At 39.2% G+C, this 26,693-nt stretch overlaps 1 protein-coding gene across 2 annotated transcripts in view; it reads right to left on the bottom strand.

Annotated features, from left to right (window-relative positions):
* Window positions 1-26,693, bottom strand: part of CABLES1 (Cdk5 and Abl enzyme substrate 1) — a 70,559-nt gene that overhangs the window by 23,616 nt on the left and 20,250 nt on the right. The window contains exons 2-4 of one of the 2 annotated variants that reach the window (XM_032222543.1): window positions 21,655-21,726; window positions 9,247-9,339; window positions 5,800-5,877 (exon numbers count right to left, since the gene is read on the bottom strand). In XM_032222543.1, the coding sequence (XP_032078434.1) occupies window positions 5,800-5,877; window positions 9,247-9,339; window positions 21,655-21,726 (243 nt within the window). The remainder of the gene's footprint in view (window positions 1-5,799; window positions 5,878-9,246; window positions 9,340-21,654; window positions 21,727-26,693) is intronic. The other variant, XM_032222544.1, reaches the window with a different exon arrangement.

Raw genomic sequence — 26,693 nt, 5'->3', positions numbered from 1 at the left:
GTTGTTGGAACCTAGACGTACCACCTCAGGGACCAGCGGAGGTCTGGGGGCAGTCAGATCAGATGTAAGGAGTTGCTCATGCGATGACGTTGATACGGGATGAGTAGCCACTGCAGTGTCCGAGACTGTAGCTGTGCCCATGGTACTATTCCTATGCATGACACCGTCTTGCCCAGGAGGCGGGCCAAAGTCAGGATGGAAAGTGACCAACTTGTGCGGACCTGACGTGTCATGGACTGGAGACTGTGGAGCCTCTCCTGAGATAGTCGAACAAGTCCTGCTACAGAGTCTATCACTGTTCCCAGATGTTGGATTCTTGTCGAGGGAGAAAGGTGGCTTTTTGGAAAGTTGACTGAGAACCCCAGGGAATGGAGAGTTTGAATGGTCAGCTGCAGGTCGTGTAGCGCTTCAGTGCAGGAATGAGCCAGGAGGAGCACGTCGTCCAGGTAACAGTGGAGTCTCACCAGATGGGATCGTAGGTGAGCCGCCAGAGCTGCCAGAACCTTTGTGAACGTGCGTGGGGTGGAGGCCAGACCGAATGGAAGTGCCCTGTACTGGAAGTGACATCCCTTGTGTGAGCAGCAGAGGAATCTGCGGTGAGCTGGTAGTATGGGAATGTGAAGGTACACCTCCGTCAAGTCTATGGAGGGCATGAAGTCGCCTCGTCGGATTTCCAGGAGGATAGACTTGAGGGATGCCATCTTGAAGCACCTGTAGATCAGGTAGGAATTCAGGCGCTTCAGATCCAGAATTGCCTTCCAACCTCCAAACTCTTCGAGACCACGAACAGGTTGGAGTACAGGCCTAAGCCGTACTCCTGTCCTGGAATGGGTTCCACCGCTTGGATGTCCAGCAGATGTTGAATAGCTAGGTCCATGGGACAGCGGTGTTCCGGATCCTAAGATGGGGGGAAGGTCCTGAAGAGTGTTGGAGGGAGGGAGAGGAACTCCAAATGAAGGCCGTACCTGATCGTGGATCTGACCCACGCGTCTGATGTGATCTGATCCCACTGATCTTCAAAGGATGCCAGGCGGCCGCCTATGGGTTGACTCAGATTGGAGTCATTTCCCTCTGCAGAAAGGGTGCCCCCCCCTCGAAAGGGGCACTTGGACTGTCCCTGAAATCTACCCCTATCCTGGTAGAAGGGTCGCTGGTCCTGCCTTTCGTACCTGTAGGGGGCGTAGCGTTGTTGTCTGAAATCAGGCTCAGGAGGCCGGTACGAAGAAGGTCTCCTGTAAGAAGAGGAACGAGAGTCTACTTCTTAAAATTAGAAGGGAGAACCTTCTTCTTATCCCTGTTTTCCACAAGGATAGGTTCAAGTGAGTCCCCAAAAAGGTTCTGACCGGTGAAAGGAGCGGCCGCCAACCCCCACTTGGACTTGTTGTCCATTTGCCAATTGCGAGGCCACAAGAGGCATCTAGAAGTGACTGAAGTGGCAAATGCCCTGGATGCAAACTTAATGGAATCTAATGTGGCATCCGCCAAAAACTGGGTGACCGCAATAATTTTTGCCAGGTCCTGATGGACCCGTTCATCCTGGATTGGAATGTGATCTTACAACTGGCGCAGCCACATGGCCATTGTCTGGTTAAAGTAGGAAGCAGCAGCTGCAGACTTAATCGCCCAGGTGGAAACTGTAAAATTTTTACGTAAAATGAGCTCCGCCCACTTATCCTCGGGCTTAAGCTTATCTGCTACATCACCGGAGACAACAGTGGAGACGCTGGCCAGGAGTGCAATGGGAGGATCTACGGTCGGTAACTGAAGGGCCTTAGAGAAAGCCTGCTCCACATTGTAGAAGTGGCAGTCATTGTTCCTGGGTTGGGCAAGGAAGATGGCTGGGACCATTGGTTCTGAACTACTTCTAAGAAAAGGGGTGGAGCTGGCACCTCCTCCTTATCTGTATTTGGATTAATAAACATAGTGAGGTTTGGGTTCCTCTGTTGAGAGACTGGCGGGGCCCCAGTGCCAATCTGAGTAGTCTTCTTGGCCTTGTGCAATAGGGGTTTGAAGGCCGGAGATGTAAAGAAGCCTGGGAAGGCCTGGGTATCTGAAGGAATAGCTTTCTCGTTGTCTGAGAAGCCTAATTCTGGGCGAGCACCCTCCCCCAAAGCAGAGGCCTCGCTGACCACCGATGGGGAATGAGCCCTGGCCTGGCCTAGGCCCCGGGCTGGGGAAGGAGACTTGTGGCATCTATTGTCAGAGAACGATCTAGAAGCCCTTTGTGATGACTGGTCCCTTGGACTAACCCTGATGTGATGCCTCTATTGCTGAGGCGATAAGCCTCCTGATGCTCTCAGGTAGGAGGTCTAAATCTTCCAGGTCCTCCTCCGAGGGTCACGTGGAAGACGGGCCTTGAGGGGCTAGGAGGGAGGGAGGTAGATAATCCCCGGATCCCCTATCTAAAGGGTCACCATCCCCACCCCTAAATGATCTAGGGGAAATAGGGGGAGAAGGGGAGGCCACCTGCCTGCCACGTCTGGCTGGGGAGACTGAGGGGGATGAAGAGAGGGAGAGGGGGGAGGAATGGCCTCACCGGAGGCCTAGATCTGTGTGGAGAAGTGGGTCGAACATGGTGAGATAGTTTCTCAGCCCTGGCCACTCTCTTCTCCAAGGCCTTCTATCTGCGAAGCTCATCTCTCACTGTGGCCCTGGAGGGGCGCTGATCCGCAACCTGGCCTGGCCTTCCTCTCTCTCCTCCCCATTGCTCCCCTCAGGGTCCTGCGCTGGCCCGATGCTTGTAGAGGCCATGCCTCTCTCATGTGGCTGATCTGCTTGGAAGTCGACCCAGAGCCTTTCTGTCCTCAATGTCGGTTGGAGGAGCCTTGCCGCTGATCTCAATGTAGGCCTTGCTGAGGTCGGCGCCACGAGGTCGCTCCAAAATGGTCACCGCACCTTGTGGCGAAAAAGAAATAGGCTGCCCAGTAAGGTGACTCTGAGATGGAAGCCTCTCGGCGAGTCAGTTAGTAGCGCTGCTCCCACATGCCTTGGCCGCATGGCCGCGCTGCTGCACAGGCTTCCAAAGAGCTCTGTATGAGACGCTTCGTCAAGGCTAGAATGACACACCCAATTTCTTCCGCCACGGTGAGCTGTTAAGGTACGGTGGCTTCAGGGCACGTCTGTGAAAATCCCAGCGACTCGGCTCCCATTCTGCTGATCTAAGGACGATCTTGTCCTTCTGCCTACCTTGTTGCCTTAGCCTCTCACAATCGCGGCTGTGATGGGAGCTCGTCACCCCTGCACACCAAGGAGTCAGACCACCCCCTTCGGCCCAGAGGCAAGGACCGGGAGCCCTTTCTCTGACTAGCAGCCTCGATGGCCAGCAGTCCGATAATTTAGCAATTTAGAATATCCAATTAATCGAATTAAATAACTATTTATAACAAATATTAATATCTCAAGGAGCCAAAAAAAAACAGTGCTTGGACCAGGAGACTGGGAGGAAACTGGAAGCCAATAGGGAAGGATGGTGACGTTAAGAAAATTCCCTCAGTCTCTGGACCAATCAGGCTGTGACTAAACCCTGTTGCAGCCCCTTCCGCCGGGCTGCAGGAAAACTGCTCCATAGTAAAAAACAAATGTGTATTTTTGTATTCCCCTTCTCTCTTTCTCTCACACATATGTATATAGCATTACATGAAAACTATCCTTACATAGAGTGGGACAACTCACCATGACCAACTTGCCACAGGACAATTCAACAAATACAAACATTACATTAATTTCAAGAGAACCATGGTCAATAATAATGTAATAAAAATGTCAATCCATAAATACAAGAGTATTTACAATAATTTCAATGAAAATGTGGTTACCAATAATAAAAATAATTGAAACAATATAGTGTTGAATTGTCCTGCGGCGAGTTGTCCTGTGGCAAGTTGGCCATGATGAGTTTGCCACATAAACATAATGTAAACAATACTGTAAATTGCAGTCATGTGATCACAGGACACTGCAAACAGCTATACATGTGGAGCAGTTGCCAAGGCCTAAAATATAATCGTATGACTGTGGGGAGGCAGCCGTTGAAAACTTGAATCTGGGACATTAGTGCTGAGGCTCCGAGAAAATCTGTGGTAATTTCAACAGTTGCTAAGCGACCAGGCTTAATGAGGACTACCTGTATAAGTATATTGTTATGTCCTTTCTGTTGCAGGATTGAGAAACATCACTGTTCTAAAGCTAGTAGTTGTTTTGAGAGATTATTATCACTAATGATCAATCTTCTAAAGCAAAGAAATCTTAAATTGCCCTTCTAAAATCTTTAGTCCAAATAATTACTAGCTTCCACTTTCTTTCTGGTTAATAGCTTTTTCACTGTAACAATTAACAATTAAATGCAAAGAAGCAGTTAACATAATTTATGTGTCATATAAGTATCTAGTTCCTGTACCTTTAACTGCACCTATTTTACTTATCAATGAATGTTTGGCTTTATTTATTATTTATTTATTTTATTAAATTTATTAGCTGCCCATCTTAAATTGAAGCAACTCTGGACAGCTTATAGCAGTAAAACATTAAAATAATAAAGGATAAATATTTCTAAAATAATAAAAATGAAAATTACGATGAAAAATAGAATTATAGTTAAATGATAGGTAAGAAGCAGGATGTTTGTTAGGAGAGGGAGGTAGGATTGCCTTTTAAGTCATCAACTACCTCTAGTATGAAGCTCCCTCATGGGGGCCTCAAACCATCTGGGAAAGCTGGGTGTTCAGGCCCTTATGGGAGGTCAGAAGGATGGAAACTGATCTCACCTCAGAGGGTAAGTTCTTCCAAAGGCAGAGGTGGCCCTTTTCCTTGACCCTCCCAACTGGAATTCCAGAAGTGCTGGGGTCCACAGCATGTTTCCTTTGCTTGCATGGAGTGGTGCAGGCAATGCCAATAGGGTGAGAGTATTGATATCCCCTTTTCTACACTATATACATGGTACAGTATATGCTAACTCAGCACAGAACCAGCTGTTTTCAGCAACTATATCAATGTTCACATGATAGCCATTCATGTTACACAGTACTGATGAGACTTAGTATCTCATTTTTAAATTACCTCATCTTATAAAAAAAGAGAGCAATTATTGTCAAATTGCAGTTCTAACTAATTTGCCTTCAAAATCTTTAGGAAACAGAGGCTATGACTGAGCTTCTTGTTAATCTCTATTCCTCCTACATGTTACAGCATATTTAGTTTTAGAAGAAGAATAAATAATAAAATGCTTGAAAAACATTTGTCCTATATTTACATGTTTATTAAAGTATGTTTAATATAGAGAATACTTTTACTTTTGCTTTACAATATAGCCCCTTGTTGAATCGTTGTTCTTAATGTTCTTCTACTGAAGAGTAAGAAGAGATCCTGTGACAAAGTCAATTCATTTCTAATCTTACCACATCAATATTTCTTACTTGATTACAATGGGCCCCTTCTAAGAAGGCAAATCCCAAGTGCTGCAAAATAATTATATCTGTAGATGTTGTTTTTCCATCAAAAACAAACTTTATATATTTAGTCAAATGTATAGGCTGCCTGACTCTCAAATGATTCTGGGTATCTTACAACTAAAAACCAACTAATTAAAAAAATACAACTAGAAGACCAAAGACAAACAACCAAACCCATAAAACCAAACCAAACCAAACCGGAGTTCCACAAGCAGGTCTTCAACAATTTTCAGCTGGGCAGATATTGTAATTAAGTTAAAGTATCCTTTTCCTGAAATGACAGCTGTGGCATCCATATTGTAAGTCACACTTAATGTATGCTCAGAAAAAAACTATGAAAAAGTATACATACCCAACATGGCTATAATCCCGATATGGCAGCACTGAAAATATGCTGCAGAAGGATCTTCTGCCACTAATAAGGACTATTCTAGAAGGCAAACAAGATAAAGGATATGATCTAGAGTAGAATATCCAGCAATTCAGAATGATCTCATAAATCTACTTCTCATTCTTCTTTTTCTTTTATGTTACTCTTGCTATTCCTGTCTTTGCTGTATGTACTCTACATGCCATTCCTTCCTCCAGTTTTCCCCACAGCAACATCCCTGTGATGTAGGTTAGCTGTAGGGATAGCTCAAATCACCAAGTTGACTTCCATGGGTGGGGATGATTATGAACCTGGCTCCTCACAGGATCTAATACTTTAACTCCTCCATGATCACAATGCCTGTCTATTATTTTGCTGTGGACAAAGTGTTTTCAAATGTCAAAATCCAACCTTCCCTGCTCATCTAGTAACATCAGATGCAAGTCCAGGCATTATGAATTTGTAAAACACAAGGACAGCTTATTATCCCCTTTTGGAAGGGGCAGCCAGTCCTTTGAAAGAGTGTAGCATTAATCATACCATTAATGTGAGAAAGGAAGGTCTATTCTCTGTATTTCAAACAAGCACAACAACTGCAGAACAGAATACTGTAGACATTATTAATATGAGCTTTAAGAATGCTATGTCTAAGAAACAATGAAAGTACACCGGGCAGGAGATAAGAAAGAGAAGAAAGTAAGGATCTGGCCCTGGATCAGGTTACCATAAAACTTTCAGCAAAACCCTCAATGCAGCTGTCATATTCTTGTCTCTTTCATCATGTTTAAATATCTGACAAGATAATTCCCAGAAAGCTACTAATGAGACAGCTAATTATCTTTTTTTTAAAGCAGAATGCTGTGCCAGAGATGTTTGACAAATAAATGATTCTTTCTGCCCATGTTTATAAAGATAACAATAGGTAAATCCTGCTGAGCAGATGACAGTACAGATACTTAATAGCTAACCAAATCTAACATCGAACAGATGGCTTTACTATTTTGTGTTTTCATTCAAAAAATGAAAGCACTACAATTTAAAAGAGGCATATTCGAAGCCTCTTCGAACTATGCAATGAAGTATCAAAGTATGGAATGAAATTGTGCAAATTGTTTCTAATTGAGAACACAGGTGGCACTGTAGTAAATTACTACACAGAATGTCTGCTATGTTAGATGTTAATCTTTTAGGAATGTTCATTTAATCCATTGGGAATTGAACTCCATGAAGCATTAAAACTGAACTTTCATTCACCCTTTAGTTTACTTGGTATTACTCTGCATTGCTGATCATGAACTACATATTTTAATTACAAGAAGAGTGAAAAAACATAAAGCAAAATGTAAGGATAGCAATCAAGAGACTAGTCATAATAATTTTTAATTAAGGTATTCATGACTATGATAATCACATCCGGACTGCAAAAACCTGTTCAGCCATTAGATAACAGAAAAGTGTAAGAATCTCTCTGCTACCTACTGTTTCAAGGTTTTTTGAATAGTATTATGCTTTCTCATAACAAAGTTCAATATATAACTGAAGTTGGCAAAAGAAACCCAAGGCATTACACTAGCCTTACTTATTAGAAACAGTTGACCACAGGAACGGATTTTAAAGAATCTTCATCTAAAGCTCTTAACAGGACACATACAATAGAAACACCACTGTGAATGTGGTAGAGATCAAAAAGACCAAGTAGTAGGGAAGGAGAAATAGTTCCCTGTAAGAAACCCTGACAATTAAAACCAAACATGCTGGACTAGATAGGAAAACAATCTTTCTTTGTAGAAACCAGCCTGCCTTGTTATTATAAACAAATGCTATGGTTTCATTGTGAAATAATTCTTCTAAATGCCTTCAGTTATTAGTCATGTACAGAAGTCTATCCTGCTGCATAAGAGCTTTTAAACTGGCAATACAAACAGATAAAATAAGGAAGCAGGTTTCATGAACACATTTCCTTATTTCTAAGGATTTGGAAGTCACTGCTGATTGTTAGTGGCTGAAAAAGAAAGCCATCCAATTATTCAGATATTTTAGCACTGAAATAAAGTTCTTTCTCTCTTGCATGCCCAGCATCCATTTGTATACCATCAAATAAGTTAGGTGGTCATTTATGCTACCAATTTCACAACATCTCCAGCACAAAATAAGAAACAAACATTCTTTACACAATTATTCCAGACACAGTGTGCTCAGGCTTCATTTCTTTTCTATACTTAAAAAATCCTAGTCTTCAATTCCAATAAGTTGGTATTGCTCAGTCACTGAAATCTAACAGTAAGTTTCAAGACAACTGCTGACTATTCCCTACTGCATCGAAGAGTCCCTTTGCCTATTATATTTCATGGTTCAACTGTAACAATGTAGGATTTTATTACTTCTGTTTCTTATTATGTTGTACAGCACACAATCTTATCGAAGTGTTATTGAGAACAATGATGCCTGTCATCTTTCACTCCTGTAAATATCTCTTATTAGCTAGATGCCTAGGCCTATCGAAATAGTGTGCTTGATTTCATGTAAAGATTTAATCTTCACATTACTATGAATCAAGCTTGTTCATGTACAGAAGAGATTAGCACAGCTGCAACCTTCAGTAAATAAATTATATTGATAAAGATTAACTAGCATTTATAGTTGGTGAAACTACATGAAGAGACCTCAGTATCTGTTGCAGATATTTGCCACAAATAAAATGTTCCAGTTGATTTGTTCTATGGATGGAATACAGAAGATTTTAAACCATTACCTCTCAGGTTAGTATTCTGCAGTTGTATTGGGTTAGAGTTCCTCAAATTCCCAACCAACACAGGAGTGGCCATGATGGTTGGAAATGTTATATTTTGTGCTTCAATACATCTGGATAGACAGGCAGATAAAATGTATATTATTTATAATTTAGATTTCTATAAGTTGACCCACTCAGCATGGATTCTGGGCAATATATTATTAAAACTAATGCACTAACTTAAACACAAGTGAGCTAACTTTAAATAAGAGTTACATATAGCAAGGCGAATAATGTACTATAAGCAAGGCAGATTATACATACGAGTACAAAACCAACCTATCTGGGAGCTTGGGGAAAAAGACATGTTTCAAAAGATTATCTAAAGATTAGCACAGTCATGGCAGCCTAAACCTCTGAGGCAATGTTATTCCAGAAGGCAGAGTTCATAACAGAGAAAGCATGCTTTCTAGGTCATAGAAACAGCACAACAACAATTTTTAAAACATGTAGCTCAGCTTGCTGATCAGCATACATAAATAATTCTCCATCAATATGCTTGATGATTTTATTTGCAGAGTTCTTCCATATGAAAACATACAGTTCTAAATTTAGAATCCCATTTCTATATGCCACCCCCCAATAATTTGTTCTCATTTCCTCTATTCATTATATGGCGTTTTTTTCCTGCAAAATACCTGCCACTTCTTGTATCATTCTGCCGCAAGTTCTTGATGAAATGAATCTTCTTAAAGTTCTTTGGTCTGGGTGAGCCTGACAGAGTCCTGCATCTAAAAAATAATGATGTTGAAAAAATTAAATTCTTTCTGTATAGCGGAATCTCTCAGCACAAAAACAAGAAGGCAATTATTTAAGTGACGTCTCTACTAACATTAAGGAGTTTAAAAAAATAACAGAATGTAGAAAAAAAAACACCTTACATTTAAAAAAAAAAACAATGTATTTAAAAACTAAACATAAAACTTTTTGGATAATGCTGTAGCTGTCTTTAGGAAAACTGTTTACAAAAGAATGCAACATTTTTTTCTGTCACAAGAATTTTCTGAATATGTATCTTAAAGTGTATGTTATAATTTCTCTGTTGCAAATTATTTTGGAGTGAGTGAAAATATGTCTCATATATAAATAACTAGGTGCATGAGATTTTCCAAATATTTTCTGCCTCTTTTTTTTAATTTTCCATTTGCCAACAAGATCTCAGAAATGGAATAGATTTGACATCTAAGGGGGTATGATGATATAAATAATACTAATTATAATATTCATTTTAAACACCAAGACAACTGCAAAAATTGCTTTCTTTTAAAGAAAATGTTGCACAATACGTTGCTTAGTGAATAACCACCCAGCTGTTCTTTGTATTATATATATATTGACTTAGTAAAAACAATATTCTTGGAAGTGGGAGTATTAATTTCTGGATAGCTTAGTTTATTTTTGTAGGACCAAAAGGAAATGTCTTTTGTAGGAAAGAAATATCCCTATCTTAAGAATAGGAAATTACAAACCTAAAATAATTAGATACAAGATCCAATGAACAACTAAAATTAATTATTTTCCTGTCAATATTCAGAATGGCTTTCTCTGCTGAAGAACTGGGGAAGGGAGAACAGTAGGTAAGGAAAAAGTTATAGAACTTATGTGACTCTGTTCAGAGTAACATTTTGTGAGATGTGCAGCTATACAAATTTGATAAATAGTTGAAATTTATCTAATACTTAATTTTTTTATATTTATCAAATATATTTTTCTAAATATATTATGTTTATTTAAACAATAATTATAAACATTATTTAATTGATTTACACATTTTTATTTTTATACAAATGGAACTACAAACTGCTGAATTGTAAAAACATTAGTTAGCATCGCTTATTTCTGTCTATTTAAGAGAAACTGGAAACTATTTCTGCTAACTATTTTGCTGTTTTTCAGTAGAAGAAAAATTTAATAGAAATACTACTGCATTTTAATATGTAATTTGGCACTGATTTGGCACCTGAGTTCATGCATTTGAACCACAACTGATCACAAGATACACAAAACAACATATAAACTAAATATCCCTTCTGGAGACTTTATACTGCTAATTATGCTTATTTCCATAATTCTAATTTGCTCTCCTTGTAACATCTTCCTATTGCTCTTGGCAATCGCAATGGGTTCCAATTAAAAGATACCTCACTGTGAAAAACGCCACTGGAAAGATCGCCTTAAATAAATGATATAAAATATTAAACATTATTTCTTTTGGCAATTATGCACATATTTAAATAATGTACAATGATACTTTCCTTCTTGTGAATGTGCAGTTGTACATGCTACATAAAATAACATTTTACTACTAAGAAAGTGGTAACGGTAAAGGTTCCACTCGCACATATGTGCTAGTCGTTCCCAACTCGAGCGCGGTGCTCATCTCTGTTTCAAAGCCAAAGAGCCAGCTGTCTGAAGACATCTCCGTGGTCATGTGGCCGGCATGACTAAACGCCGAAGGGGCACGGAACACTGTTACTTTCCCACCAAAGGTGGTTCCTATTTTTCTACTTGCATTTTTACATATTTTCAAACTGCTAGGTTGGCAGAAGCTGGGACAAGTAATGGAAGCTCACTCCGTTATGTGGTGCTAGGGATTTGAACTGCCGAACTGCTGACCTTTCTGATCGACAAGCTCAGCATCTTAGCCACTGAGCCCCCGCATCATTTTGTTATTTCTGTTTTTGTTTTAAGAGACAAAAAAAAGCAGACCTTTTCAGTTCAGTTTAAACAATAATGAATTGATAAACCTAAGCCCATAAAGATGATAAGGGGAGTTACATAATAATGGTTATGTATTTTTCAAAATACAGGAACTAAAAGAAATGGCCATTTCTCTTCCTGGGCGGGACTTACTGATGGAAGCAGCTAAACATAGCTGCTCCCGAGTTACCAGTTGCGTTATCTGTTTAGATGATCATCTATCAGACATCTGACAGACACCTTACTCTTCGGGCAAGAAGGGAAGGAGAGAAGTTTTGTCGAGCAAATGCCTTTCTGATCTTTGCAGCTTCTGTGTTTGCGAAGAGAGAGGGGGGCCAGCTGAAGGCAGAACTGTTCCGTGCTGGAAATCTCCAGCTGCTTTGTAGCACAAAGTAAGCATCCCTCCCACTCAGACCAAAGATTGAATTACTTGATTTCAAAATGAGAATTCGTATGCGAGAGCATTAATTGTTTATTTAAATCCTAGCTTCTTTTTTTACAAGATCCTCGTCCGTTATTTTATTTATTTAAAGAGGCACTTAAAATGGCGACGAGCCAGTTGAATTGCTGAGTAACAATGTTTATCTAGTTATACAGAGTTTCAAAACTTCAAAGGAAGGGAGTGATTTATTTTGCCTCACAGCCGGCCAACAGATCTTTACTTATTAGTTTCACTTTTAAAAGACTCTTTGCTAATATAGAGACATTCAAAACGGTTGTGAATATGCTGAACTGTTTCGTTACAATGCTTATTTTTTGAAACCTTCTGCAAAGTCCTATGAAATTTAAAAAAAAACAAAACCTCAAAATGAAGGGGTGATTTAGTACCTCTTTCCACAACTGTATAGCGGGCCAGTAGAGTTTTCCTAATTGCTTGAAGATAAAACTTGGAATGGCCTCAAAACCAAATCCTAATCTGAAACCCCCTTCTTCAGCCCCCAGAAGCACATCGCCAATACTTGGTACAAAATCACAGCCACCGCCCTCTATGCCCCCTACTGGAGAGTTACTAACAACAGAACTCTTCCTGAGAGAACTGAGTGAAGCTCATAACATGCTGACAATTAAAGTGGAAAACAAACTGAAAGATTTTAAAGAAGAGATAAAAGGGGAGATAAAAGAGGAGATAAAAGAACTTAAGGATGACTTGTATGATAAAATTGATGCCAGGGTTGCTAAAATTAAAGATGATATGCTGGGGCTTGTAACTGTACTGACAGAACATGTTTCAGGAGTTGAAGATAGTTTAGAGGATCTTAATCAAGCTAATACTAATTTGACATCGAAAACAGAGGTGGTGCAACAAAAAGTTGAAAATGCTGAAAAAGAAATTATTATGATACAGTACAGACAAATGGAACTCGCATTAAGAGTAAGGGGGTTGCGTGAAGAAAAACAGGAAAACCTGAAACAGATTCTTTCAGAAGCCTTTGATAATCTGGTGGGAAGACAGGGGTTTGACTGGCAAATTGATAAAGTTTATCGTGTTAACTCTTGGGCGGCAAAGCAGAAGCAGCTTCCTCGAGACATTGTTATATATTTCACTACAAGAGAGCTCAGAAACACGATATTACAAGAGTCTTATAAAACTAAGTTCCAGATTGGGGGTCAAGATCTGACTGTTTTGAAAGAGATACCACCTCAAATGCTAACAGCCAGGAGAGATTATGCCTTTTTAGTTGAATAACTTAGAAATTGTCAGATACAGTACAGATGGGACGCGCCATTTGGCAACATACTCACACTTGACAGGCAAAGATATTGTCTCAACTCCGTATGGAAAGCCCGAGATTTCTATCATAATATTTTGAAGGTTGGACATCCTGCACCTTCTAGATCCAGAGAAAGATCACAAGAAAGACAAGACAGACAGCAAATCACACAACTACCAGATAAGATGGATCATCTCTCTCCTCTAGAAGCGCAAGTTGTTAAGGAACAGAGACCTAGCCGTATGATTACCAGACGAATGGAGCAACAAGTTAAAATGCAACAACCGCAACAACTATCGGCTATCGATCAAGGAGCCACAGCAACAACCTCAGAAGCTGTGGGAGGAGCTAGGCCAAAGGTTAAACAGGCCATGCAGGAGGCTCGAAAAAAGCTTCAGCTAACCAAAGATGACAACTAAGATTTTAACATGGAATGTCAACAGATTGAATTCTCCACAGAAGAGAAGGAAAATATTACACTATCTTAAACAGTTCAAGAATGATATAATTTGTTTACAAGAAACTCATATCAAATCAACCGATCAAAAATATTTGAGTAATCCAAGATTCGGTCAACATTTTGTAGCTTCTGCTATGGAAAAGAAAAATGGTATAGTTGTATACTTAAGAAAAGATATGAAAGCTGAATTAATTGAAGCAGATCCCTATGGAAGGTACATTGCATTAGATCTAATCCTAGAAGGGAAAAAGACATTGTTTTGGGGAATTTATGCTCCTAATCAACAGCAAGACGGTTTCTATAGAAATCTTCACGCTAAATTAGTACAGTGGGAATATAGGTCTTGTATATTAGTGGGTGACTGGAATGGTGTTATAGATACCAAGAGAGATAAGAAGATTTCTCGCCCAAACACTAAGATACGAGCAAAACTACCTAAATCCTTTTTTGACATGATGGATGATTTTGAACTGAGAGATATCTGGCGAGAAAGAAATGCAGAGGAATACGATTTTACCTTTTTTTCTGATAGGCATCAATCCTTTTCCAGGATTGATTTCATATTAATCACTAATCATTTGCTTTCTAGGGTGAAGAAGACAAAGATTGCGGCTAGAGTCCTTTCGGATCATAACCCAGTTTGGATGGAATTGGGAGGGGTGGTACAGGCAAGAAGGTCTTGGAGATTGAATGAAAATTTATTTAGATATGAAAAGTATATCAATGATTGTAAAAAATTGCTAACTGAATACTTTGTTTTTAACATGAATAAGGATACACCTATGGAATTTGTATGGGATGCAAGCAAAGTGTATATGAGAGGAGTATTGATAAATATAAATAAATCACATAGACATAAACAAGGGGTAAAACGAACAGAGTTAGAGGAGGAAATTAAGAGGAAAGAGCTGGAGTTAACAACGAATCCAGCCAATACAAAGGTCAAGGAAGCAATCACCATATTAAAATCCCAATTTGATATATTGATCTCGGACCAGGTAGCCACCAGTTTGTTATACGCAAAACACAATACTTTTTGTAATGCAAATAAACCTGGCAGGTGGTTAGCTTATCAGATTAGGGAAAAAAAGAAAATTCGAAATATATCTAAATTGACCTACAAAGGGAAGGGGGTATTTCAACAGGATGAGATTCAAAAGGCATTTCGGGAATTTTTTACAGAGTTGTATAAGGGGGATAAAATTAATGGTTTAGATATAGACAAATACTTAGATAAAGAAAAAATACCCTTAGTTAAAGAAGAACACAGGCAAAAATTGAATCAACCAATAACCTTGGGGGAAATTTTACAGGTAATTAAACAGTTACAGTCAGGGAAGGCACCAGGCACAGATGGCTTGCAGCGGCTTACTATAAAAACTTACAGTTGGAAATGGTAGAACCTCTTAGAGAATTATTTAATAAGATTCAAATGGAAGGTAAGGTACCTCCTTCATGGAAGACAGCCTTTATATCTTTGATACCCAAAGAGATCAAGATACTACTCAACCAAAAAACTACAGACCTATTTCATTACTTAATGTAGATTACAAAATTTTTACTAAAATACTAGCAAATAGGTTAATGCTGGTTATCCAACAATTGATACACGCTGATCAAACAGGTTTTATACAAGGGAGACAGATGAAAAGTAATGTTAGATTAATTATTAATGCATTAGAATACTTGGGAAAGAACAATCAAATCCCTGCTGCGTTCATATTTCTGGATGCTGAGAAAGCCTTTGATCGAGTTAATTGGCAATTTTTGCTGAAGATATTGCAAAAAATGCAGATAGGAGATAGTTTTTTACAAGCAATCAAAGCAATATATCAACAGCAAACAGCTCAAATTATAGTCAATGGAAGTTTAACAGAATCCTTTCAAATTGAAAAGGGTACAAGACAGGGCTGTCCTTTGTCCCCACTATTGTTTATTATAACTTTAGAGGTATTATTGAATAAAATACAGGGCTTGGAGGGCCTAAAAGGAATTAAGGTTAGGCAGCAAGAATACAGAGTGCGGGCTTTTGCGGATGATTTGGTTATAATATTGGAACAACCGCAGGAATCCAGTATGGTTTTAATGAATACGATTAATCAATATGGTCAAGTGTCTGGTTTTAACATAAACTTAGGGAAAACGAAAATATTAGCCATAAATATGAATACTAAACAAAAGGAGGAGTTAGGAGGAATGTTAGGATGTGAGATAGTCAAAAAGGTTAAATATCTTGGAGTTAATATTGCAATCTCAAATGGGAAATTATACAAGTATAATTATGAACCACTCTGGTATAGTATACAAATAGAGATGAAAAAATGGGAGAAGTTACACTTATCTTTGCTGGGAAGAATCGCGGCAGTGAAAATGAATATCTTACCAAATTTTTATTTCTTTTCCAAATGTTACCTATACTTAAAAAAGATGCGAATCTTTTAGAATGGCAGAAAGGGAATCAATAAATTTGTATGGGCAGGAAAGAAGCCGAGAGTAAAGCTGAAAATAATGCAAGATATACGTGAGAGGGGAGGCTTGAAACTACCCAATTTAAAACTATATTATGATGCAGTGGTGTTGTCCGTAATTAGTGATTGGATCAATTTAACTAATGATAGGATACTGAACCTTGAGGGATATGATCTGGTATATGGTTGGCATGCTTACCTGTTATTTAACAAAAAACTGAACAAAAACTTTAAAAGTCATATTTTAAGAAATGCTTTACTGTGGGTTTGGAAAAAATATCAACATAAATTAAATGATAAGATACCTATGTGGGCAATTCCTAGACATGCAATTGAAAATATAAATATAGCACAAAAACAGGATAGAATTACTTATAGACAGCTTCTTATTTTGGAAGGAGGGGCACTACAATTAAAATCCTTAGAGGTATTAAAAGAGGAGAGGGCAGTTCAAACATGGTTCCAGTATGGGCAATTACAGGTCAGGTGGAAAATAGATCAAAAAATTGGTTTTGTCCAAATTGAGGACAACTTATTTAAACAAATAAGAGATCAACGTTTAATGCATATAAAGAGGATATATAATGTATTAATACAGATAGATTCGGAAACAGAGTTAGTTAAAGATTGTATGGTAAAGTGGGCTCAAAATATTGAAGAACCAATAATGTTGGTTACATGGGAAAAAATTTGGGTAAGAAATGTAAAATTTACACAAGCTCAAAACCTGAGAGAAAATTTTTACAAGTTGTTCTATAGATGGCATTTAGATCCTAAAAAGCTGGCTTCTATGTATCCGAATTTACAACCCAAATGTTGGAGATGTGGTTCTCTCGATGCTACCTATTTCCATATATGGTGGACTTGCCAAAAGGTTAAGGCATCTTGGATAAAAATATGGTGGATTATGCAAAATATCTTTAAAAGAAGGATAAAGTTTACCCCTCAGTTATTTTTGCTAGGTATAAGTACTGACTTTACAGCGGTAGAGACTAACTTGATCCTGCACTTAACGGCAGCAAGACTGTTGGTGGCGCAATACTGGAAGAAGGAAGACCTGCCTACAACTCAAGAATGGACATTGAAAGTTACAAATTTAGCCGAGATGGCTAAAATATCGGCATATCTTAAAGATCACTCAAATGAGAGATATAAACGAGACTGGAAAAAATGGATTGACTATATAGAAAATAAATACGGGACCAAGAAATTCCAGTTAGCCTATGCTTAAGATCAGGAATGATTTAAATTGTTTAAAGTTAGCTTAGCAAGAAGAAGCTAAGATCAATGTAGAGATGTTATTAATTTCTTTATTTCTTTTTTCTCAATAGATTTTAGACTGTGTTTGTTAAAAATCTATACTGTGTACGGGTTCTGGGAAGTTGGGGGGGGAAGTTGGGGGGGGGAAGGAGGAGGGGGGTCGGGTGACTTCACACGTATACTGTTTTTCTCTAATTTTTCTTTAAAAATAGGATAAGCCAAATACATTAACATATAGTGGAAATACACCGAGGGGAGGAGGAGTAGGAAAGAAGAAAGATGGGTAGAGAGGGATGGGAGAGAGGGTGGAGGGGAGGCAAAAAGGAACGGGGGGAGTGGATCTGGAGAGAGGAGTGGAAGAGGGCGAGGGGAAATAGGGTAGAGGTGGATGATAGAGGGAAGATAGAAAGTTGGAGGGTGGTGGAAGAAAGAGGTGTATGGAGAATGGAAGAGGTATATTGGGCTTTTATTTTCTGGGGCATTGTCAACAAGAGGAATTGATGCAATTATTGTTTAATACTGTATGGTGTATACATGTGAGTGTATGAAAATGAAAATAAAATATACTAAAAAAAATAAGTGGCCATTTCAAAATTTTCAACTGGTGATTTTTTTTGCCTTTAATTTGAAACAATGGAAGCAAGAGTTACTATGGCAGGTTTCATAATTAAAGCCTCCCCCCCCCCCAAAGGAATACTAAAAAATAGAAGAGGCATTAAACTCAAGGATTTCCCCAATTTTTCTTCACTTCAGAGAACGCACACACACACACCTGGCTCCTGATAGGACAGAGCACTTGTTATCCAGTAGTCAGCAATTTACTTGGGAAAATTTTAGATCTTGGTTTTGGATCATCAAATAAAACTTCTGCTGCGCACCGAATCACATGATTAAACTCCCTAGACAGATTTCCTTTTAAATAATAAGATGCAGAGCAATCAAGCCTTCCTTTTAATATACTCAGTTTATTTTACCAATACAGATTCTCTACTACAGATGGCAGCTTATGTCAAAAAGAGCTTTTTAGTTGAAGGATCTTCAGACAATGAAATCAATTCTTGATTATGATGTGCATCTAGATTCCGGAACAATGAGGTTTTGGATCATCTTCACATGTTTGTATATGCACACTTTGCTTGTTTTCTTTTCCCCCCACCAACAAAAGTGAAATGACTGTGTATGCACATCCATACAGAGACAGCCAGAAACAGCTTAGCTATATTCCCTAATACCCCTTTCTGAATAAAACAGAATTCTGTTAGCTGTTATTAATCTCCTGCCATAGTTTACATAGTGTTTGGCTCAACTGTTGCACAAGTAAAGAAAGTCGTGATGTAGATCACAAATTCTATATGTACACATTCCAATAATATTTCATTGTATAAATTATCTTTGTTTCGGGATAGGTTAATATATTTTTGGTTTTTGCTTTCAAATGATATGGACAAAAGTCATTTAAAATAGTTTTAAAATTATTGGCCAGGGAAAAGTCCAAGATAGAAAAAATATTGATGCTTTTGAACTTTGAAATTGGAGAAAACTGGAGAGTATTACAGACAGCCAATAAAACAAACAAATGGATATAGAACATAGAATGGATCATAGAATCACCCTGGAGTTTACCACTCAAGGCACAAATGATCAGGCTTAAACTCTTACAGTGTATAATATGCTTATTGCATAAATAGCAACTTAGTCTGGGAGAAAAAAGATCAGAAAGAAGCATTCAAAGTAATTCAAAGGAACTCTGTTTTATTAACTCACTATGAATGAAGACTTGAAATTCCTTTTACAATTTTCAAAATCCTGTCTTTACTCCCGACGGTGTTAAATATACCACACTAAAAACAGTACAATGCTCCCATGATGTTGCTCAGTTGCAAAACATTTGACATATTATAACAACCATACTGAATAAACAAAAACTGACAGGAGTGTAACAGATAGGAACAATCTTTTTCTAGGAGGGCTTTGTGAGTTTGTAGAGCTCTTGTTTCCTTATGTTTTATTCTTCTTCTGAAGCTAGCATAAGAAAGAGATGAGACAAAGCAGCTTGTTTCTTGCTGTACAAATTATAGGTGGTTTAAAAAAAGTAGCCTGAAAATTGCTTTTGAAACATAAAACATGATTAAATGAGAAAAAAAGACCTGTTGCTAAAGGAGATGCTTAGTGCTTCACATGTTCTTGGTTTATACATATTTTGATAATTAGAACAAGGTGTGATTTAGTAAAGCTGGCTTCAAATTAAAGATGGAGAAGGAGAGAATATGTAAGTATTTAATTGCAAAGTCCTCAACACATTTTTTCCATAAATACGATAGGCTTAAAACCTAAAAAAAATCTGGACACAATAAACATGTTACAAAAATTTGGATTTATAGAAGCTTGAAACTAGAAAGTTAATTGGAAGGAAAACCTAACTGACATGGTCTCTGCATGGTTCTCTCTTACAAGGCTTTAGGAATATTTTTTGCTATGTAAACATGTTTTATGTTCTATGTTTTAAACATAGAAGCCACCTGACTCTGGATAATTTGGTACATCTTACAATTAAAAATTAGAAAGTAACAAAAAACTGAGCCAAAAAAAGAATCACGTACATCCAGAAAACATACAATATGCAGTAATGAAAACAAATAACAGGGACTCAACATACACCTTAGCCCCAAGTTTGAGACACTAAACAAGTCTTCAAGGACTTCTGGATTATCTTCAGAGTGGGAGCCATGTGAATTAACTGAGTACATTCATCAATAAATATTTTGGTGCATTTAAAAGCATTTGACAAAGTGTCTACAAAAACCTTTAAGCTGATTTAGCTGCCATGGGATAAAAAACCAAAATCATCTTAGGGTTCTTAGCTAAAGAACAGCAAAGAGGAAAAAATAAATGATTTATTTTTACTCTGGAGGGAAGTAACGTAATAGAACTATACTGTTGCTAATATATTATCTAGAATTAGGAACAAGCAATGAGTTGGTTAAGTCTACTGATGAAATATGTTGATTAAAACTAAAAGAGACAGCAAAGTATTCTAAAACTTTGTTTACCAATCTAAGAAAACGGAGGGCAAAATACCTCCAGGCCATCAATTTCTAAATATGGTTAACCCATGTATTTGCAAGGCTAAAGGGCAAATAATATCCCAGCAAATTAGATAAAATTTATTGCAGCAAGCAGTTTTCAGAAAACCAGCTTTCTCAAACAGTAGCATTTCTTTCTTTAACATGGGTGGTCAATTTGTGATTCCATGGCTGTATGAGCACAAAATACTTTTTTTCCAGAGGTCCTGGAGTCTCTCGTGATTATGAAGTTGAAAATACATGGGCCAGTTCCCACCAACAAGAGGTGGGAAAAATGCTAGGATGCCTCTAAGTCATAAAAGGATATCCACACCTGAGCAATAAAAGCTACTTTAATTTTCTCTTAATCTTCTCCAAAAACTTTCTTTAATTTTTCCTAACCCCTGAAGTGAAGGCAGTGATGATAGAAGGCTGGCCTCTCTTGGTTTACCTCATCTCCAAAACATACATCCCAACAATTTTTGTCTACTCTCATTTTTTTTTATTTCTTTTGGTGCCCAGTGACAACTTTTGCATTGTTTGGTGCAGGTTCTGAATTAGCACATATCTTCTATATTTGTGATTGTTTTGCTAATAGTAAGAACAAGACTACTGCTTGTTCTGACTATTAGCTATTTAGCTTATCTGAGGTTCCTTCAAAGAAAAAGAATATGAACTGCATCTCTAAAGCTCATGACTAACTAGTAGTTCCACTTATTTCTTTTATCATACAATTAAGAACCCAGATATGCCTGCCTTGAGCTTTTCTATTTAATCATCTTGCCTAAGAATACAAAAATATGCCTAGTAGACCAGAATGGATTTTCAGATACATCACACATTGAATAATTTGTTCTCACGCTACAGTAAGTTACTGCACAAACCACTGTTAGCTTCAGTGAATACAAACTGCTCTGAATTCCTATTATCGTACATAATATGTGAATGACAGAACAAAATATAAAAGTGTTGGCGAACGTTTTCAGCACCAAGTGCCAAAACAGGAGCATGAGTGGGGGAGTGCCGGAAACCGGAAGAGCAGCTCCCTAGTGCTCTTGCACGGGAGTGCCAGAAACTGGAAGAGCAGTTCCCCGGCGTGCATGCAGTGCCAGGAAGCTGAGTTTCCAATTTCCGGCATGCACATGCGTGTCGGTCACCTAGTCTTCTGGTTTCTGGCATGCATATGCATGAAGACCAGTTGGCTGGTTTGCATGCATGTGCCGGAAACCGGAAACTCAGCTTCCTGGCATGCTGGCCAGTGCGGAACCAGGAAGAGCAATGGCTGGCATGCCCGGGGAGATAGCTCTGCATGCCACTTCCAGCAAGCGTGCCATAGGTTCGCCATCACGGACATATACAGTATAAATCAGGAAAAAAACCTCACCTCCTTAAGGGAGCATTTTCCTCAATGTCTTCCAAAGTCTCCAATGAAGATCTCTGGGAAATTAGCCGACGTCTCTCAAGGGAAAAAGAAAGAAAGAAATTAAATGTTTGATATTTTTGCAAATTGGAGGAATTTGGAATGGCAACAGCTCAGAATGACCATAAAGTGGCAGATATGCTGTTAAAGATGTAAAGTACTAATAAAACAATACTTTTTATTCAAGCTGGTACTCCTAATTCCTCTATTTAAAAGGGTTATACTTCAACCTATTTTAATGTAAAATCATTGTATTTTTTTTTTAAAAAGATGACATTATTTAGAGATACACCATTCTAGAATGGTCCTATAATAGGATACATCCAAATTATACAGGCATGTTACAGATCTTACAAAAAATATAAGCAGACTAGCTGATAGAAAAAGCAATAAAAGATTTCCATGTTAATAAATTGTTCTTCAAAAAAAAATCCTGTTTACAATTTGCCAATCAAAAGGAGCTTTATGTCTACACTCTCTCCTCTTCTGTCTTTGGCTTCTCACCCTAACTGGTTTACATGGTATGATTCTGGTTTAAAGCCCTGGGTGGAGGAACATATTGTTTTGTGCATTAATCAATACAGGTAGTGAGCACAATTGGGAGTGGCAATTTGGTTGTTAAGTAATCACAATTGTGCTTAGAATGTAACATCAGTTTTCTGTTGCTTTACAGACCTATGAACGTGGTAAATGCTAGGATTGGTTACTTTTTCATTAACCATTGTACAAAATGGTTGATAAACAAGATAGCGCTAAGTGAGGACTACCTATGTTTCTATTTCACACATCACACTAAACATGCAGATCAAATTTAATAAGCTATGTTTTGCATCTGCACACAGCCTCCTTCTAATTGGGAAAACAAGGCAGACTTAGAGTGGGGCAAAAAAAGTATTTAGTTAGCCACCAATTGTGCATGTTCTCCCACTTAAAAAGATGAGAGAGGCCTGTAATTGACATCATAGGTAGACCTCAACTATGAGAGACAAAATGAGAAAACAAATCCAGACAATCACATTGTCTGATTTGGAAATAATTTTTTTGCAGTGTTTCTTTCAATTCAAGTTTTTTATGTATTGTTTTTAGTCACACAATCATCAAAAAAATAATTCTTCCAGCATCCTTAAATGTTCTTTGTTTTCTTGACTACATTTTTTTTTGCAACAATGCTTCCTCTTGGTATTTATTATACAATAGCTTCCTGACATTCTTTCTTTTAATACAAATACTGTAATCTACAAATTCATCTATAAATTTTATTTTTTCTTTATTCCCAATCTTTTTTATTTCAGTAATCTACCCAGCAGTCTTATTTGGCATTTGGCAAGATACTTTTCTTACTTCTGTTCTAAGCAGTTACCATAACCTATTTTGTTATAGACATTTTTCATTCTTCTATGCATTATGTTTTCCAATATTGTTTTCATATAGGATTTGTACTTTATATTTCTGCAACTCTTCTACTTACATTCTAATTTCTTTCATTTTTTTCTAATATATCATTTTTTCCCAAGATTTACTATCTCCTCCCCTAAATGGATGTAAATAAATAAGTCAATAAATCAATATGTAATTTAAGATTCAAATGCATCCAACATTACATTCACAGATTTATAGAATTGTGAAATTCATCTAGGTCGGGGGTGTCCAAAATGCATCACATTGTCATCATGTGACGTATTACAACTTTTTCCCTTCGCTAAACGGGTGGTGGGCATGGCCAGCATGTTATGCATCTGGCCCATGGGCCGTGAATTTAACACCCCTGATCTAGGTCAATGTGCAGGGAAACCAGTTAAACTATCTTTGAGAGGTAGCTTTATTAATAACTTCCAGAGCTGTAGAACTCATCACTCTATAATTAGCTGTTTCCACTATAGTACTGATATTACTACTGGAAAGTTTTCCCTTGTGTTTAAGCAAGGTGTAGATAGTTCTAACCTGTACACGTTAATTTTGGCAGTGGTTTCCTTTCCAAGTTTGTTTCCATTAGTTTCCAAACATTTCATTACCAGACTAGGTAACAGGATTCCCACTGATTATGTTACATAGTCTGGTTAACGAAACATTTGGGAATTAAATGGAAACAAGTTCGGAAAGCAAACCACTGCCAAAATCTAAAGCCTGAGCTACAAGTATTTTTTACTGTACACATTATTTCTGGTCTAAATTTCTTTAGCAGTGCAAAATAGTTGCTGCCCATTTGATATGCTTTCATGTACTTGAACAACTTCAGTCTTCTTTTCATCAGACTGAATATACCAAGTTCCTGCACAGATCATGTCCTTGGGTTAGTATATTGTCTTTGTTGTCATCTTTTGAACCTATACAATTTAGGGCCATAAATTTTGACTTTCTCTGAGTGTGGGTTACCCAACCAGTTAACAACACACAACTGGTCCCAAGTGGTAGCTTTCATGTAATTAATTTCCGATGCAACAATTCACCTTTTATTTTGCACTGGGATCTAGATCATTTGACCTGTGTTTCCCTCACTGCTTCCCTCATATTCCATGCTACAGCCTTATTCAAGAGAATAGAAAGTCTATTGGCTTACCTGAACGGTTGTTCTCTGGGCGCTGTGAGGAGAGTCCAAGCATGGATTAACACAGTCTATCTGCCCTAGGACTGAGTGAGTTTTTTCTTGGCCACGCCTCCCTTTGCCTCCATTAACTCAGTTTAAAAACGAAGAAGTAACCGTACAGGGTGTCCATTCCACAGTCACATCTAGTCAATAGTCTTGAAAGTTGCAAAAGACCATGGGCGGGTTTGGACTCTCCTCGCAGCGTCCAGAGAACAACCGTTCAGGTAAGCCAACAATCTTTCTCCTGTGCGCTGCTTGGCGAGTCCAAGCATGGGACATACCCAAGCTATTGTGTCCCAGGGTGGGTAGAGACCAGAATCTCCGGAGCCTCTGCGACTTTTTGTAGCATTCTCCTTCCAAAAGAGGCTTCGGCTAAGGCAAAGGTGTCAATTTTGTAGTTCCTGATAAATGCTGTGGGAGAAGCCCACGTGGCCGCTCTACAAATGTCAAGAATGGTTGCCTGGGTCACCCATGCAGCTGAGGTAGCAGCACTCCTTGTCGAGTGTGCAGTTATACAGCTAGGCGCAGACCTGCCTTGATGTTCGTAAGCCAATTTGATGCAGTCTCGCAACCAACACCCAATGGTATGAGAAGACGCCTTGCGACCCAGTGACCCAGGATGAAATGACACAAAGAATGACTCGGAACGCTGGAATTCTTTGGTCCTTTTTATGTCTAAGATATGCCAGTCACGTTCTCTAGGATGCGTAGGCTTGGGACAGAAAGTTCTATGAAAGTGAGTGTTGACCTTAGGGACGAACGTGGGGTCAAGCCTCAAAATGACTCTGTCAATATGCATAATTCATAGGTCTTCCCTGATGGAGAGGGCCGCCAGTTCAGATACTCGTTGAGCAGATGTAATGGCCACGAGAAATGCTGTTTTAAGAGTCAGATGGTGGAGACTTGCCGTTCAAAGCGGTTCGAATGGCACCCCCGTCAAGGCTCGAAGAACAAATGGCAAGTCCCAGGATGGATAACGGTGGATCTCCTGGGGGCTGATATTTACTGCGCCCTTCAGGAAGCTCTTGACCTGCGGGTGTTGGCTCAAGGGGCGAGAAGACCCATTGATGAGGATGGTGGACAGGGCCGCAACCTGATGACAGAGAGCGTGGCACGACAAAACCGCGCTCGTCAAAATCGCGGTGATAAAATCACGGCGCTAAAGCCGCGACATCATCACCGCGCGTCATCACCGCCGCGACAACAGCGCGGCAACAGAAGGGCGCTTTAAAACGGCGCCGCAGCAGAAAGCCGATTTCAATTAAGGTAAGGGTTAGGATTAGGTTTAGGGGTTTGTTTTAGGGTTAGGTTTAAGGTTAGTTTTAGGGTTAGGTTTAGCGTTAGTTTTAGGGTGAGTTTTAGGGTTAGGGTTAGGTTTAGGGTTAGGGTTGGGTTAGGGTTAGGTTTAGCGTTAGATTTAGCGTTAGGTTTAGGGTACTGAGTGCTTGGGAATGCACGGATTTGCCCTCTGCGATTATGTCATCGCGGTAGGGTCGCGTTTTTCCTTAGCGCTTCGAACGGCGCGAATTAGTCTTCGCGCTTATGTCTCCGCGGATAAGGGCTTCGCGGATTTGTGGTGGAACTGACGGAGAGTGTTGGGAGCCAATCCCCTGTCCAATCGCTCTTGCAAAAAGTCCAGTAATTGTGGAACTGAAGCAGAAATGTCTCTTATGCCCTTCTGACACCAGGTTGAAAACGCAACCCAGGTCACTTCGTATATCCTAGTGGTGGAAGGTCTCCTGGACGCTTGGATAGTTTGTATGACCTTGTCCGAAAGGTTCTGTTTCCTCAGGAGTTCCTCCTCAAGTGCCAGACAGCTAATTGCAGCCACTGGGGATCCAGGTGGCTGACAGCCCCTTGGCAGAGGGAGATCTGCTCCTGAGGAATTCTCCACGGTTTCTGGATGGAGAGACCAACAAGGTCCGCGTACCAGGACCTCCTGGCCAATGGGGCGCGACCAGGAGGATCTCTGCTTCTTCCGCTAGTAGCTTGGACACTACTTGCAAAATGAGCGGTAGAGGAGGGAATGCGTACAATAGTCCTGGGGGCCACTTGCACCTCAGCGCATCTGTCCCCTCCGCCCATGGAGAATGGTATCGGGAGAAGAATCATGGCAGATGTGTGTTGGCATGTGTGGCAAATAGGTCTACTTGCGGTTTGCCAAATCTCCTCACAATCTGCCTGAACAGGTCTGGATGCAGCTGCCATTTGGAGTGGTCGATCTGTTGCCGGCTCAACCAATCTGCTTCCTGGTTGCTGGTCCCGGAGATGTGATCTGCTTTGATGGAGGCTAGGTGGCGTTCTGCCCACCTGCCCAGGGACTTGCCTCTGCCATGAGCCTTCTGGAGTGAGTGCTTATATGGGCTTTCGTTGCCATGTTGTCTGTCAGTAACAGTACATGTTGACCTGCTACCAGGGT

This window comes from Thamnophis elegans, chromosome 8, assembly GCF_009769535.1.
Source record: "Thamnophis elegans isolate rThaEle1 chromosome 8, rThaEle1.pri, whole genome shotgun sequence".
Lineage (NCBI taxonomy): Eukaryota > Metazoa > Chordata > Lepidosauria > Squamata > Colubridae > Thamnophis > Thamnophis elegans.
Note: the sequence above shows the minus strand (reverse complement) of the source record. Positions and strands in the feature narration are given on the sequence as shown.